The sequence below is a fragment of the Artibeus jamaicensis genome, unplaced genomic scaffold, assembly GCF_021234435.1.
Source record: "Artibeus jamaicensis isolate MK-2021 breed Jamaican fruit bat unplaced genomic scaffold, CSHL_Jam_final contig_3126, whole genome shotgun sequence".
NCBI lineage: Eukaryota > Metazoa > Chordata > Mammalia > Chiroptera > Phyllostomidae > Artibeus > Artibeus jamaicensis.
In genome coordinates this window covers 6,863,347-6,878,382 of record NW_026521723.1, presented here as the reverse complement: position 1 = coordinate 6,878,382, position 15,036 = coordinate 6,863,347, and the positions used below count along the sequence as shown (strand labels likewise).

At 38.9% G+C, this 15,036-nt stretch overlaps 1 protein-coding gene across 1 annotated transcript in view; it reads left to right on the top strand.

Moving 5' to 3' along the window:
- The window catches only part of GUCA1C (guanylate cyclase activator 1C), a 41,681-nt gene extending 27,148 nt beyond the window's left edge, over positions 1-14,533 (top strand). The window contains exons 3-4 of the mRNA XM_053663006.1: positions 3,773-3,860; positions 13,747-14,533. Of these exons, the coding sequence (XP_053518981.1) occupies positions 3,773-3,860; positions 13,747-13,901 (243 nt within the window). The 3' untranslated portion in view covers positions 13,902-14,533. The remainder of the gene's footprint in view (positions 1-3,772; positions 3,861-13,746) is intronic.
- Positions 14,534-15,036: the final 503 nt, after the last annotated feature.

Genomic DNA, 15,036 nt, shown 5'->3' with positions numbered 1-15,036 from the left:
ATGTGCATTTCTCTGAGGATTAGGGATGTTGAGTATCTTTTCATATGTCTATTGGCCATATGTCTCTGGAGAAGTGTCTGTTCAGGTCCTTTGCCCATTTTTAATTGGATTTCTTTTTGTGTGTTGAGTTTTTTTAAGTTCTTTATAAATTTTGGATATTGACCCCTTATCAGATGTGTTAGAGAAAATGTTTTCCAGTTCAGTGGGTTGTCTTTTTTTCTTTTCATTTGCTGCACAATATTTTTTCCTTTGCTGTACAAAAACATTTTAGTTTGATATGGTTTAATTTGTTTATTTTTACTTCTGTTTCTCTTGCTGGAAGACATATATTGAAAAAAATATTGCTACAAGCAGTGTCTGAGGTTTTACTGCCTAAGTTTTGTTCTAGGATTTTTATGGTTTTAAGCCTAACATTTAAGTCTTTAATTCATTTTGAATTTATTCAACATTTCTAAATTTAGTTCAGAAAAATATAATTATTAATCTCATAAAGATAGAAGTCTCTGATTTACATCACAGAATCACTTAAGAGAGTAAAAATACAAAACAATCTAAAAGAGAAAAAATTTTAAATGGGACCAGAAGCATGAAAATATGGAACAAACCCACAGCAGCCAGAGCTGGGAGAGGGGGAAGAGATTAGTCCAAGAACATGTATGAATGACCCATGGATGTGGAAAACAGTGTGAAGACTAACTGTGGGAACAGGGGTGTGGGCTGGGTGGAGGAGCGCAAAGGGGGAAAAGTTGGAACAACTGTAATAGAACAACAATAACAAAAATGTTTAATAAAATTAAATTAATACAATGGAATATGCACTTATGAAAAAAAGAGGGATATAAACGTATGTTTATATTATGGCAAACATATGTTCTATATATATGGCAAACCTCCAGAAGGGTGAAGAATAATATATACTGTATAATATAAGTTCTCTCAACAGGTTGTTAAAATGGAATTCAGCCCAGCCATTTCAAGACCTGAAGGAAGTACTAGAATGTCAGCAGAATGTATGAAGGAAGTAGTTACATCTTAACCTCACTTCAAGGCTATGAAATGGTCAAGAGGAGGGTTTTGGGAAGCGTTATAAGAAAGGATTTCTTGGGTGATAGTGCTGAAGTCAGCAGCATAGGGATTAAGGAGGCTGTTGTGATGAGGATAGACCCTACGGTTTGGGAACACAAGGCTGCCGTGTCTGCACCACACCCAAAAAGCCCGAAGAGGCGCACATGACAGCAGAGTCAGAGGGATGAGGTTTAGGAAATGTCTGCATTTCTAGAATTTGTTGGGTGGAAGGATGCCTGGGTTGCTCCACAGATCAGATAGGAGCCACTGGGAGGGGCAGCTGCACACGGTTGTCTTGAATTTTGTCCGGCGGAGCCACTTGGAGAAGTGAGGGACCCTCCGAAGAAGAAAGCTGGAGACAGACCTAAAGAATGGTTCTCAACCAGGAACGGTTTTACACTCTTCTCCCCTGGAGACATTTGGCAATGTGACGGGATGTTTCGGTTGTCAACGGGGAGCTGCGGAAGGTGTAGTGCTACCGCCATTTATTGTTCAGAGACCAGGGCTGTTGTTAAACATTATATAATGCAGGGCACGATCCTGAACAAGAAAGAATTGCCTAGTCCAACCTGGCAGTTGTGTAGGTGTTGAGAAACCCAGACCTGGAGGATACAGAGGAGCCTCAGAGGCTCAGCTGGAATTAAAATACATGTTTTATGTTTAGGGAATTGCAGGAGAGAGAGAGTCTCAGAAACAAAAAGGAAGTGGGGGGGGATGTTCAGAAAGAGTGGACTTTAGACATCTGCCATCCGAAGAGCTCTGAAACTAGATAACCACAACAGAACTAAGTCCTGCTTCCCTTTCTCTCCTACCTTCTCCTGTTCCCACTCAGGGAGCAATCAGAGAAAAGCTTCTCAAAATGCAAGAGAGAGAGCATATACTAAATAAGGAAGGAAATGATAAAACAAACCATTCTCCCTGTTCATCTCCCCACCCTGCTCTTCCTATAAAAAAGAGGGAAGACACAGGGCTTGACAATTTCCTCCAAAAATATCATCCCCTCAAGCCTTGTCACCTTCCAATCAATCCTTCACTCTCACTTGCATTGCCAGGGGATGGGCGATGGACAAATCCTAGACATTTTATAATCTTTTATTATGACTTTCACATATGAGGCCTAAAGTCCCTTCAGGGTGTAGGGATACTGGAGGCCTAGCCACATCTTCTAGGCTTGGGGGTCTCTGCCAAGACATTAAAAAAACCTAAAAACTTCATCTAATAAGATGCCACATGGCTGTAACAATTCCTCTAAGCGTCGCCCTATATTTAACAGTGAGACCTTGAATTGCTAGGGCCAGGAGTGGTGCTTCGCAACTGTTTATTATGATTAATCCTGGTTTCAGGACTAGTCATGCTCGAGACACAGCAAATTTTAAGATTGCTAGTAGAAAACATACACTACCCCTGAAATTCAAAGTGTTGTTTCTGCAGCCTATGTTGCAAGTATTGCCAAAGTGTCAGGAGGCTTGAGTCCTTGCTGCCGTGCTGTCCGAGGTGGGAAAACATACATGTTGCATAAAATCCCCATAGATGTGATTGATCGAATCAGAGTGGCACTGCAGCCTTGTTGTTTAAATCTAGGAAGTCCGGTCTCACTTCCAAGCACAGCTTCCTCAGCAAGTATTGAACTACAGCAATAAAGCTGAAAAAAGCGTCCTGATTCTATGATATTGTTCAGTTTGCCATGTGTCTATCATTCTTTATCCTGACACCAATATCAAAAGCAAAAACAGGAGCCCTTCATTTTTCCCGCTCTATTTAATTGGTTCTCCTGTACTTTTACTGTAACTAAACAAAATATATGGAAATGCTTATGATTATTGTGTTAAAAATGAAGGAATATTATGTAACAAAACAAGAAAAACAGGAAAAGAGATAGTCTTGTTTTAGACCATGCTCTAACTGAAATGTGTTGCCACAGGGTTTTCTAAAAAGATTCCCTGATGTTCAATCAAGATAGCTACATTCCAATTCCAGATTTACTCTGGAATTTATTCCGGAATTTATTCTCTCTGTGTGTCTTTCTTTAAGCTTATTATGAATTTCTATATCAATTATGGGCTGTTTAATTTTATTACCTGGAGCAGGAATGAGGGGTGGAGATTTAAATCTTTCCACAAAAAAAAGCTGCAAATGTCATTTTTCTCGAGTCTCCTGATAGTTTTTATGATGAAAAGGTGCTGGCAGAGTGTGAGAGAAATTCAGTGTCCTTCCAAGACATACGTATCTGTCTCCCCATTCAAACATTTTATTGAAGGGCAGAAAGGATCAGAGGTACCAGTGTCGGAAACCAGAAAGGAAGCCTTACATACTCACAGATCGTCTTTTTATGTTCATCCATAAGATCAAAGATGATAGGTCTGAAATGGAAAATATCATCTGTTCTCTGGGTCTGTCATTGTTATGACAGTGACCACTACAATTTTTTTCTCCAGTGGGTTCTTGGCATCTTTTGTGACCTAATATGTTGAATGGGTCCCTTTGTGCTGTATAAAATCAAACTTCAGACTGTATTCAGTTCATTTAACTCCCAAGCCTCATTACTCAGAACTGACATAAAATCTTTCTTATTTTAAGGACTAGAACAAGTTAGATAGTAAAACTCACATGGATACATCCCCTAATTCTGTCACATAGGGATAGAAATGCCATAAAGTGTGCTTACTTCCAGCAAAGTTAGCCTCCCTGATTTAATTTCTCTTTGCAGACTATACAAGCCCTCAATGGCCAGCAAACTCTGAGTCCTGAAGAATTCACCAGCTTGGTGTTTCATAAGATTGATATGAACCACGATGGTAAGGCAGCTACTCTCCTCGGCTCACTTGTCTTACAAAGTAGGAGATGGTAGTGGTGGGCATGCCATTTAGACAAAAGCATGAACCTGTCAAGAGAACCCTAGTTGTGATATAATTTGAGCTACATAATTTGATGAGTCCAGTATTTTCCGGTTGGTACAATTCAACTGAGCAAGTATTTATTGGCCACATTTATATTCAGTGCATGGTGCCTGAGACTTTAGGATGAAGAGTAAAGGGAAGATATAAGGAAAGAAAAATGGGAGACTATGAGATGAAGGACCCACTGCTGTTTGCTCTGGTTCATGTTCTAGTCATCATTTACTTTCTACTGGAGGTTTCTCATCAACTTACAAATAAAATTTAGTTTTCCTTACTGAACAAATCCTTCCTTCAATGATTCTATCTTCTTCTGTTATCAACTTTTGTTTCTTCCCTTCGGCTACACATTTCTGGAAAGAGTTGTCCATACTTGCCCCTATTTCTGCTCTTTCTACCTTTTCTACATTTCTACTCTTTCTTCTAATTTCTGTATCTGCTCTTACTACCTAAAATATGGATTCTTCTTTGGATCAAAGAAGTTTCACTTCTTCAGAGGCAGAGTGGAAAGGGAAGGCACAGATATTCTAAGAGAAGAGAGAGTGCTCACGTAATTGGCTAGGTGAACATATTCATTTGAGATTGAGGAGCATATCCAGGAATGGTCCACACAAAAAAAGAAAGTTTGGAACATGTAAAACATAATGTTAGTAAGAGACTCTTTTACACGTATGGATATGAGGCAATGGGAGTCCAGGCGTGGTTGTCATCAATCCAGCACTTCTCCACAGAATCAACCTGCCCCTGGAGGGTCTCTTCTTACAGTGGACATTAGAGGGCAGTGGAGACCCATGTTGAGTGTGGCAGTTAAGCACTAATCAAATGTGCAAATGTGCAAAATTAGGCAGGATGGATGGACTGGTGAGAAGGCTGAAATAGAGTTCAAATGAAATTGTCATTATGAATGAGCCAAACAAGTGGACAGGACTATAATTTTCAGAAAAACAGTTTGGGAATAATAAATAGCACCAGTCCCTTCTTAAGGACTTAGTTCTAGATCAGACTCACCTCAATATCAAGTCAGAATGCTCACTTAATAGTTTACCAAGATCAAAGCTATTCGGTGTGAAAGTTTGCAAGAAACAAATGCAGGTTCCATGAGTTGATGAGAAAGTTAAGTAAAGCTTGAAAGAGACCAGAGAAGTGGAGAGTGGAAGGTCTTATGAGGCCAGTGAAACATTATCTAGAGTATGCAACCAAAGCCAGTGATCACCAAATAGGGGAAATGCTGTAGGTTGTGTTCTACTATGTTTTAATTTTTATACCTAGAGTTCCTGTAGGATGGCAGAGATTGAAGTAGAGAGGTTAAAATCTTTCTTCCTGGAAGCTGAAATCATATTTGGAAGTAAATAGGGAATCACAAATGTTTAAGACTTGGTATACGGTGAACAAAAGCAAACTAAATGGACAGCTAGATCAGGAGTGGAAACATAGAAATGAAGATCTCAAGGAAGGTTAGCAATGGGGGAGTGGGAGGAGGAGAAGGGGGGAGAAGGTACAGAAAATAAGTAGCATAGACAGTAGATAGAAAATAGATGGGGGGCAAGAATAGTATGGGAAATATAGAATCTAAAGAACTTGAGACACATGGTCATAAACTAAAGGGGGGGTAATGGTGGGGAGGGGGGAGTAGGGTGGAGGGGAATGAAGGGGGGAATAGAACAACTGTAATGGCATAATCAATAAAAAATATATAAATAAACAAAAAAAGACTTAGTATACGGTGAATTTCAAAAGCCAGGTCAACAATGTGTGAAAATATCTATATACCCTGTTTCTGGTGGTGAGAGAGGGGGAATAGAAAAAAGGCAACCTTCCTTGGAGAAATATGAGGATTGTAGCATCTTTAAGAAGACACTCAGATCTATTTGTTTGAAAGAATAGACAATATGTTCCAGAAAACAAGAAAATGAATCAGGTTTCTCAACAACACCATATAAAGAACCAGTAAAATGGGGACTATGGGTTGGAAGAGGCTTAGAAATAGAAAGATCAGGATTGAAAAAGGGTCTGGTCTGGGGGAGTACAGATGTGGTGCTCAGGCATTAACTGAGGCTGCCTGCAGTTAGAAAATTGACCTCTTTTACCTGGGAGAATATCTCAAAAGAGGGAGAATGAATTATGGTTTCTGGAATAGCTTATAGAACTAATCACACGAATCATTTCCTCTGATAAAAACTTGTCTAAAAATAAATGAAAATATCAAACTAGTTGCACTTTGGAAGAACAAGGAAACACCGTTTCTTGGCAAAAGCACATGCAGAGCTGAAACGGGATAGAATTCACTTTCATGTGGAGATTATTGGAGGTTGTTATATCATCTCATCAAGAAATAGCTGGGTCATTCCATGTGTATAAAAAAAGAAGGATGATAAAATTGTTCTGTTGGACAAAGACAGCTCAGTGCACCAGAGGACAAGGAAGAGAAAGTAATGAAGATGCAGAAGGTTGATATTTACAGAAGTATAAAAGGATTTTCCAGTATTTGACAGAGGAGAAAGAAGTGCTTCATTCACACATATAGGAGAAGTTTGTATCAACACAGAGGAGAATGTGTTATTGATTTATACACATTTATAGAAGCCTAGTCAAATATGATTTTTATTTTTATTATCATTGTGATGTTAGCATCAGTGTTGGGCCCTGACTAGTATGGCTTAGTGGGTTGGCCACAGTTTCACAAATCAAAAGATTCCCATTCAGGGCACATGTCTGGGTTGTAGGCCAGGTCCCTGGTTGGGGGTCTGAGAGGCAACCAATTGATATTTCTCTTTCACATTGATGATTCTCTCTCTCTTTCTCTCTCTCCCCCACACCCCACCTCTTTCTCCCTCCATTCCCCTCTATCTATAAATAAATAAATAAATAAATAAATAAACAAACAAACAAACAAATAAATAAATAAAATCTTAAAAAAAACTGTTGGTAGAAATAGAAATGTTCAATTAAGTATACCAAAATAAAAAGCAAGCACATCATTAGTAACTGATGATCTAATGAATAGTGAAACACACCAAGATACAATAAGAAAAACTTCAGGGACACATATGAAAACCCTAATTAGACTGCAAATTGTTTGCAAAAGAATGATCAATATGAGGTCTGTTCATACAAAAAAATACATAACAGCTATGAAGTATTCTATGCATAATTATCATGGTAGTTAGCAAGTAAAAGTTAGAAGATTGATCTAAAAAGAAATATAGAAATAATGCTAAAAATAAAAAGATGAGCTAAAAAACTATTTTCATTTTATATACCTTGGTATTTCCCCTGCTGTCACACTTTCTGGCACATAGGTACTCTAGAAATAGTTGACAAATGAATGAGTGTCTGATAAGAAGATGTCCTATGAAAAGCAAAAGAAGAAATAAAAAAGAAACAAGCATAATATTTATTTCTATCTGTAGGAAGAAAGACCTGTACAAGACTGTTTTGGAAATTAACATATTATATGCATTGCAAAACCTCATAAAATATAAACACAGATTGATTAGCAGGAGTTAATTAACAATGGAAAGTAGAATTGGGGGACCAGAGAGAGGTTGGTTAAAGAGAGATTCTTTCTTTTCATTACACCTTCCAGCAGTGTTTGAATTTTTTTACCATGAAAAAGTATTATTGTTATAATTCAAGTAATGTTTATTTTTATATTATGCACAATAGCATCCAGGAAGGAGAGCTTGATGAGAATCACAAAGACAGAGAACTGAAGTTCAATATTCAATATTGTTGAAGAATGGAAACAGAGAGGGCAGTAAGACGAGTTGGGATAAATGACTGGGTGTGGAATTCCACAACCTTTACTCCTGGAAGAAGAGCAGTCTGAGTTTCACCATGAGCTGCTTAGAAGTTGTTCCTGACTTGATTTAGGAAGATTTATAGATGCTGTTCAAAACATTAAGAGCCAAAAGTATAATGTAGCGCCAAATAGCACAGGGATAAGAAAGACTTAAGTGGCCTATAAAATAAGCAATGAAAGAAAAAGGGACAGAAGAAAGCCAAAGGAGAAATAAAGAAGGGTGATTGTTGTGAGGACATTTAGGGTAAAAGAAAATGGACAGAATGTGAAGGAAGACATTGAGTGACTGACCAGAAAGGTGTGTTTTATTTATTTTTTAGATATATTTTATTGAGTATGCTATTACAGTTGTCTCATTTCCCCCCCTTATTACTCTCTGCCCTGCACCCCCTTCCACTCTCATTTTCTCCCACCCTCTTTCATGTTCATGGATCATACATATAAGTTCTTTGGCTTCTACATTCTTACAGTATTCTTAACCTCCCCCTGTCTATTTTGTACCCTCCATTTATGCTTCTTATTACCTGTGCCTTTTCCCCATTCTTCCGTCACCCTCTCCCTGCTGCTAACCCTCCATGTGATCTCCAGTTCTGGGATTCTATTCCTGTTCTAGTTGTTTGCTTAGCTTTTGTTTTTGTTTCTTTTTATGTTCAGTTGTTGATAGTTGTGAGTTTGTTTCATTTTACTGTTCATAGTTTTGATCCTCTTTTTCTTACGTAAGTCCCTTTAACATTTTATATAATAAGGGCTTGGTGATGATGAACTCCTTTAACTTGACCTTATCTGGGAAGCACTTGATCTGCCCTTCCATTCTAAATGATAGCTTTGCTGGATAGAGTCATCTTGGATGTAGGTCCTTGCCTTTTTTGACTTCAAACTCTTCTTTCCATCCCCTTTTTGCCTGCAAGGTTCCTTTTGAGAAGTCAGCTGACAGTTTTATGGGAACTCCTTTGTAGGTAACAGTCTCCTTTTCCCTTGCTGCTTTTAAGATTCTCTGCTTATCTTTAATCTTGGGTATAGTAATTATGATGTACCTTGGTGTGTGCTTCACTGGGTCCAACTTCTTTGGGACTCTCTGAGCTTCCTGGACTTCCTGGAAGTCTATATTATTTGCCAGATCAGGGAAGTTCTCCTTCATTATTTTTTCAAATAAATTTTCAATTTCTTGGTCTTCCTCTTTTTCTTTTGGCACCTCTCTGATTTGGCTGTTGGATCTTTTAAAATTATCCTAGAGGTTCCTCAGCCTCTCCTCATGTTTTTGACCTCTTGTTTCTTTTCTGTTCTATTTAGACGTTTATTTGTTTCTTCTGATCCAAATTATTGATTTGAGTCCCAGTTTCCTTCACTTCACTGTTGGTTACCTGTACATTTCTCTTCATTTCACTTTGCATAGCCTTCACTTTTTCCTCTATTTTGTGACCATACTCAACCATTTCTGTGAGCATCTTGATTAGCAGTTTTTTGAACTCTGCATCTGATAGGTTGGCTATCTCTTTATTGCTTAGTTCTATTTTTGGAGCTTTCATCTATTCTTTATATGGGCCATATATGTATATATATTTTTGTCTCAGTATGCCTTTATGTAATGAGGGGTGGAGCCTTAGGTATTAGCCAAGGTGGGGCAACCCAGGTCACTGTGATTCAGCACTGCTTGTGGGGGGGTGGGTTTGAGAGGGAACAGTACCACTCGATCCACTCTTAGCCAACTTTCAGTCACTTCCCCTGCTATCCACAAGCAAATTGGGACCTTCTGGTGCTGATTCCAATGTGGGTGGGCTTGTGTACATTCTAGGACCCTCTGGGTCTCTCCAACAAACTCTCCTGTCAGGCTGGGAGTTTCTCCCACCACCACAACCCCCACAGGTTTTTACTGCCAGAGATTTTGAGGCTTTGTTTCCCCACACTGGAGCCCTGGGTTGTGCAGTCTGTCTTTCCCCCTAGTTGTACTTCATGGTTATCTGCATGCAAATGTGGGACTACCTTGTCTGCCAGCTGCTGCCTTGCTATGAGTCCTCTCTGCCCCAGCTGCCCATCTCCGCCCCTCCTACTGGTCTGGATAAATGTTTCTTTTTTAACTCATGGTTGTTGAACTTCCATACAGTTCAGTTTTCTAGTAGTTCAGCTTATTTTTTGTTTTTAAATTTGTGGTTGCTCTTCTTGTGGTTGTGTGAGGAGGCAAAGTGTATCTACCTGCACCTCCTTCTTGGTCAGTTAGATTCCCTGATATTCAAAAGATGTGTTTTAGACTGGAACATTCTAGAAAGTCACAAGGGTCACAGTGAAGCAAACTGGGAACAGGTGAGAGGGGATTGAGTTTCTTCATATAAAAGAAGAAACCTGTGTACTTATGTAACAGGGTGCAGCCAAGGGTGGGCCCCAAATAGGAATTTGAAATGGGGTCCAGAACTTGGTGTCCATGAAATATTAGAAAAAAATATATATGGGATGTCCTCACCCCCACAAGTCTGAGCTGGGGAATGGGACCCATGGAGCAAGGTAATTGAGAGTTGTTTTGAATACCAAACATTTTGCAGATAACCTCCAGATGCTATTTAACATATCTATAACCTTTAACTGGCTTCATAGATATGTTAAACAGCTGTGGCCAGGCTTTGAGCTAGGAGGATGGGAGTTACTTCAACCCATGATGTAACTGGGAGGCAACTCCTTCTGGTTACTGCGCCTGCGTAAGGGCTTGGAGATGACTGACTCCATACCCTAGGGCCACCCTGCCTGGACTTACTATGGAAGCCCCATAAAGCTGGAAAAATACGGGAGTGCTGCCAGCTGTGGCTAATTGTGGGAGGAGTCAGAAATGGTGCACAGAGAAAGATTGATGCTGGGATTTAAAACCCAGGCATTGTACTGGCTGGTATAGCTCAGTGGATTGAGTGCGGGCCTGCGAACCAGATAATCGCGTGTTCGATTCCCAGTCAGGGCACATTCCGGGGTTTCAGGCCGGTTCCCTGCAGGCCAGTTCCCAGCAGGGGATGCATAAAAGGCAACCATACATTGATGTTTCCCCTCCTTCCTCCTTCCCTTCCCCTCTAAAGATAAATAAAAATCTTAAAAAGAAAAACCCAGGCACTGCAGCCATGTGGGATTTTTTGGGGACCATGCAGCTTGGGCAGAGAAGAACCACGGACTTCTATTTTTTTCTGAGGTATGGTACCCCAGACTGGGCAGAGGAGGAAGGAAGAACTGTGTGTTTGTGGGCATTCCAAAGGACTTTGGGATATCAATGTAAATATTAAGTCATTACTCTTAAGCTTGTATAACTCTTTAAATAAATAATCCCTTTCCTTTTCACCAATCCCTGACACTGAGAGATGTCTTTCCCTGGCAGCAGACAAGGCAAACCTAGTAGGGTGTGGGGGACCCCCAGAGCACAAGGGTGGGTGCATTTGGTAGTAGAATATCATTCACCCCACCCAGGTCTGTTCCGTAACACTTAAAACTCTGCTATGATTTTTATGATCTCATAGCATTGGTAGTTCCCAGTTTCCAGTTTGCTTCACTGTGACTTTGTGGCTTTCCAGAGTGTTCCACATTCTAAAACATGTCTTTTTGGTCAGCCACTCGATGCCTTCTTTTATGCTCTGTCTCTGTTTTCTTTTACCCTAAATGACTGCTCAATAATCACTTTCTTTCTACTGTGATGTACACCTGACACTAACGCAAAATTATATTGGAAGTAAACTATAATTTAAAAATAAAAAGAAACACCTCAGCTATAAAATACTGCTAAATGCCTCTATGCAACCTTGATAATGAATACAAAACTTGTTTTGTTGAAAATGTTCCTCAGCATCCTTCTTTGAATATCTGGTCATTCTCATCTCCTGAGATTCCTCATTCCTATCTTTGCTTAGCTCCAGCACCATTTTTCCCTTGTTCTAGTATATAAAAATTAATGCTAATTGGAAAAAAACTTTTTTTACAAAGGTTGGTTTCTTTTAAAATCAGACTAGCTTCTTTAAAGCAATTATGGTAATGTGGGCACATGCAATAAAGTTTGGATTTTGGGGGAGGGGGAGCAGTGATTTTTTGATTTCTCATAAAAATATTTAAGCTGTTAATAGGATGGAATATATAACCCAAGAGGATCAAGAAGATAACCAGACTGCAGAAACAGGACCAAAGAGAAAGTGGTGGGTAGCTGTCTTTTCACCAGTGAAAATGCTGAAATTGGTACTGAGTGATTTGAGAGCACCAGTAACACTGACCAGTGGTGTAATGAACTCTGTAGGGATTGAGAAGCACAAATTGGTCATTACAAAACAGTCCCATGGATATAAAGTACAGCACAGGGAATATAGTCAATAATATTGTAACAATTATGTACAGTACCAGGTGGGCACTGGAAATATTGAGGGAGAAGAGCAGGGACACTTGGTGAAGCATATGGCTGTCTAACCATTATGATGCACACCTGAAATTAATACAGAATAATGTTGAATGTAAACTGTCATTGAAAAAGAATTTAAAAAGGAAAAATATATATCATAATAAAAAATTTTTTTAAGTATTTCTTTTACTCTTTTTTACATCTGTAACCTGGATTGCTTTTTAGTCAACATGCAGCTATACCCCAGGCCTGCAGACAGCTTCTTTCATGGCAGCAGTGATAACAGAGAAGTGTTGAAACTGAATGGCCAAAATCTACTTCAGCTCTCCGATCTCCACTTTCACTGCTCCTTTGTCACACTGAGTCCCTAAAGATTTGAAAAGTCTCTTGGGCTGGGACTGAGCAGCTGTAATTTTCTTTTGCAACCGGCAGTTGTTCTTTTGTTATGTGTGGTCCCCTGCCCCTCCATCTCTGCACCCATGTGACTCTCCCACCCACACACTTCGCACTCCTTTTTATTTTTAATTTTCTCTACTTCATTTTGGACATTGTACATTTCCTGTGAGACATAGAGAATTCTATTCCTATGTGTTAGCTGGGGTTGTGCACAGACTTCTTTGGCATAAGGAAAATGTAAGGAGCAAAGATTAGATTTTCCTCTAAAAAATGTATTTTAGTATTTTGCCATTGAAAACAAAAGGAAAGTATGTTATTGAATGTAACGATTCATGCTTATTTATATTTGAAGCACTGTGGAGGTATCTTAGATATTTGTCTTTATCCATTAAAAAGTACAGGCACAGTGCAACACCTGATCTCAGTCTCTGCTGACTTCCTGCGCCATGCTCCAGTTACTGAACGTCCTTGACTTGTCTTTGACCTGTCTTCCACCCAGACACAAACTCTACTAGATACAATCTCTTTGAAATCAGATATTGCATCTGTACCCCTCTACTTGGATACACTCATAATTAGAATACAAATAAGTCAACAAAGAACTCCACCACATAGCCACCAAAAATGTTGAACAGTTGTCTTGTGGGATGAGAGTAGTGGGAAAATATGGCAGCCAGTATACAAGGGGTACATTGTTTTATAGCACTGGACTGGCCAGTATAGGATAAGGCTTAAGTTAAGGTAATAACATTAGAAATCAACAATCAGAACAGAGGAGGAGAACTAATGATCAATATGGGGAATGAATAAATGTTTAACCTGTCTGGGTGGAGCATCTGGAATTTTTTCTCAGAGAGAGGAATATTGCAAACAGCCTTACAAACAATTATTTTCTCCTGATCTTAGAAATCTTCAATCTTCATGCTTCTATGACTTGGTGTATCTTCAAGATTAAAGGTCAAGTAACCAAAACTGTGGAAAGACGTGAATGTATATGAGCTCACGGGTGCTTTATCTCACATCTCAGCTCAAAGATAAAAATAGATTGTATTCATCATCTTTATTTTCACTAGCAATCCTAACATTGAATGCTTTTCTATATAAGGATAGTCAAAGAATTTAGAGTCTGGTTGACATTAAAACATATCAAAGAAGAATATCAGTAATGGTACCAGTGAATATATTGTAATATGGCAGTGAGTGCTATGGACAAAGCCTCTGGTTAATTGTTTATTTTCTAGGAGAACTGACTTTAGAAGAATTTATCAGTGGCACAGAAAAAGATCAGGATCTTCTGGAGATTGTTTCCAAGAGCTTCGACTTTTCCAATGTCCTGAAAGTTATCTGTAATGGGAAGCAGCCAGACACAGGAGCAAGCTTCCCTCAAACCATCTGACAAGGCTGGTCTACAGAAGATGACAGTGAAGTGGCTTTGAGAATGGCTTTCCCAGGTTTCAGTTAAGAAGAAATGAAATATACCCCATGTATATGTTATTGACTGCAGATTTTTGTTATAATTGGTGCCAGTTTATGAACACATGACTTATCTTAAGTCCCATAGAGCCTTCCATAAAAATCCTAGACAAACCATTGTTGTTTTTTTGTTTATACATTAGTATTCTCTGGGCAGATCAGAATATGATGATTAAACTGAAGAATTGTCTCCTTATCTATCAGTTCAAAATGGAGCTCACATATGCTTCCTTGCACACCCAAATTAATCTCATCTTGAAATAGAACTAGATGATCTGGGCAGTGTCTCCACAGGTTAGCGTACTTGTTAGACTAAACATGTATTTGGCAAATGTGTTTACTGCCTCCTGGCTCTTGTTGCATCCATACATCATAAATGACTGAGCTCTGGTCTATTGAGAAACTTTTTTTTTCTCTTCTTTCCTACTCCCAACCCTGAATGCTGTCTTGAATCAGTAATAATGTTCTGTTGCAAAGGCAAAAATCTTAAGCTCTGTAGTAAAAGAAAAAAAATTCCGGCTGGGCAATGAGAATGTTTCTGTCTGGCTTGTTATAACTCTGGGTCCATTTGTGCATGAAAATGCAATGCATCATCTGTAATTATTATGCCAGTTGGAGGTTTGATCAGAACAGCAGACAGCCAGGCTATGCAACAACAAGCACTTGACATTTTAAATGGTCCTGACATTATAGCTCTGGCATTTCATTTTTTACGTATCCTTTCCCAAAAAATGAAATGATGAATGAGATTTCTTGATGGTTACAATTTTTTAAGTTTGGGATTCTATATCACAGGCCCACTAGTATATCTTTGAATGCAAGGCTTTCTTATAGAAACACAGTGGAAGTTGAAGAGAAGATGTGAGCTGTCTTTATGAAAAAAGCTCCCTAATTATGCTTTTGTATTCAAACTTGGGTCAAAAACACACAATTGAAACTATAAAGACAGAGTTAGACTGTCCCTGCTTCACTCATACTTACAGATGGATAAAATTATAGAGAGAGGTATAGATGAGGCACACATGGCAGTAAAATGAAGTGTAAATGGAGGTTTCATA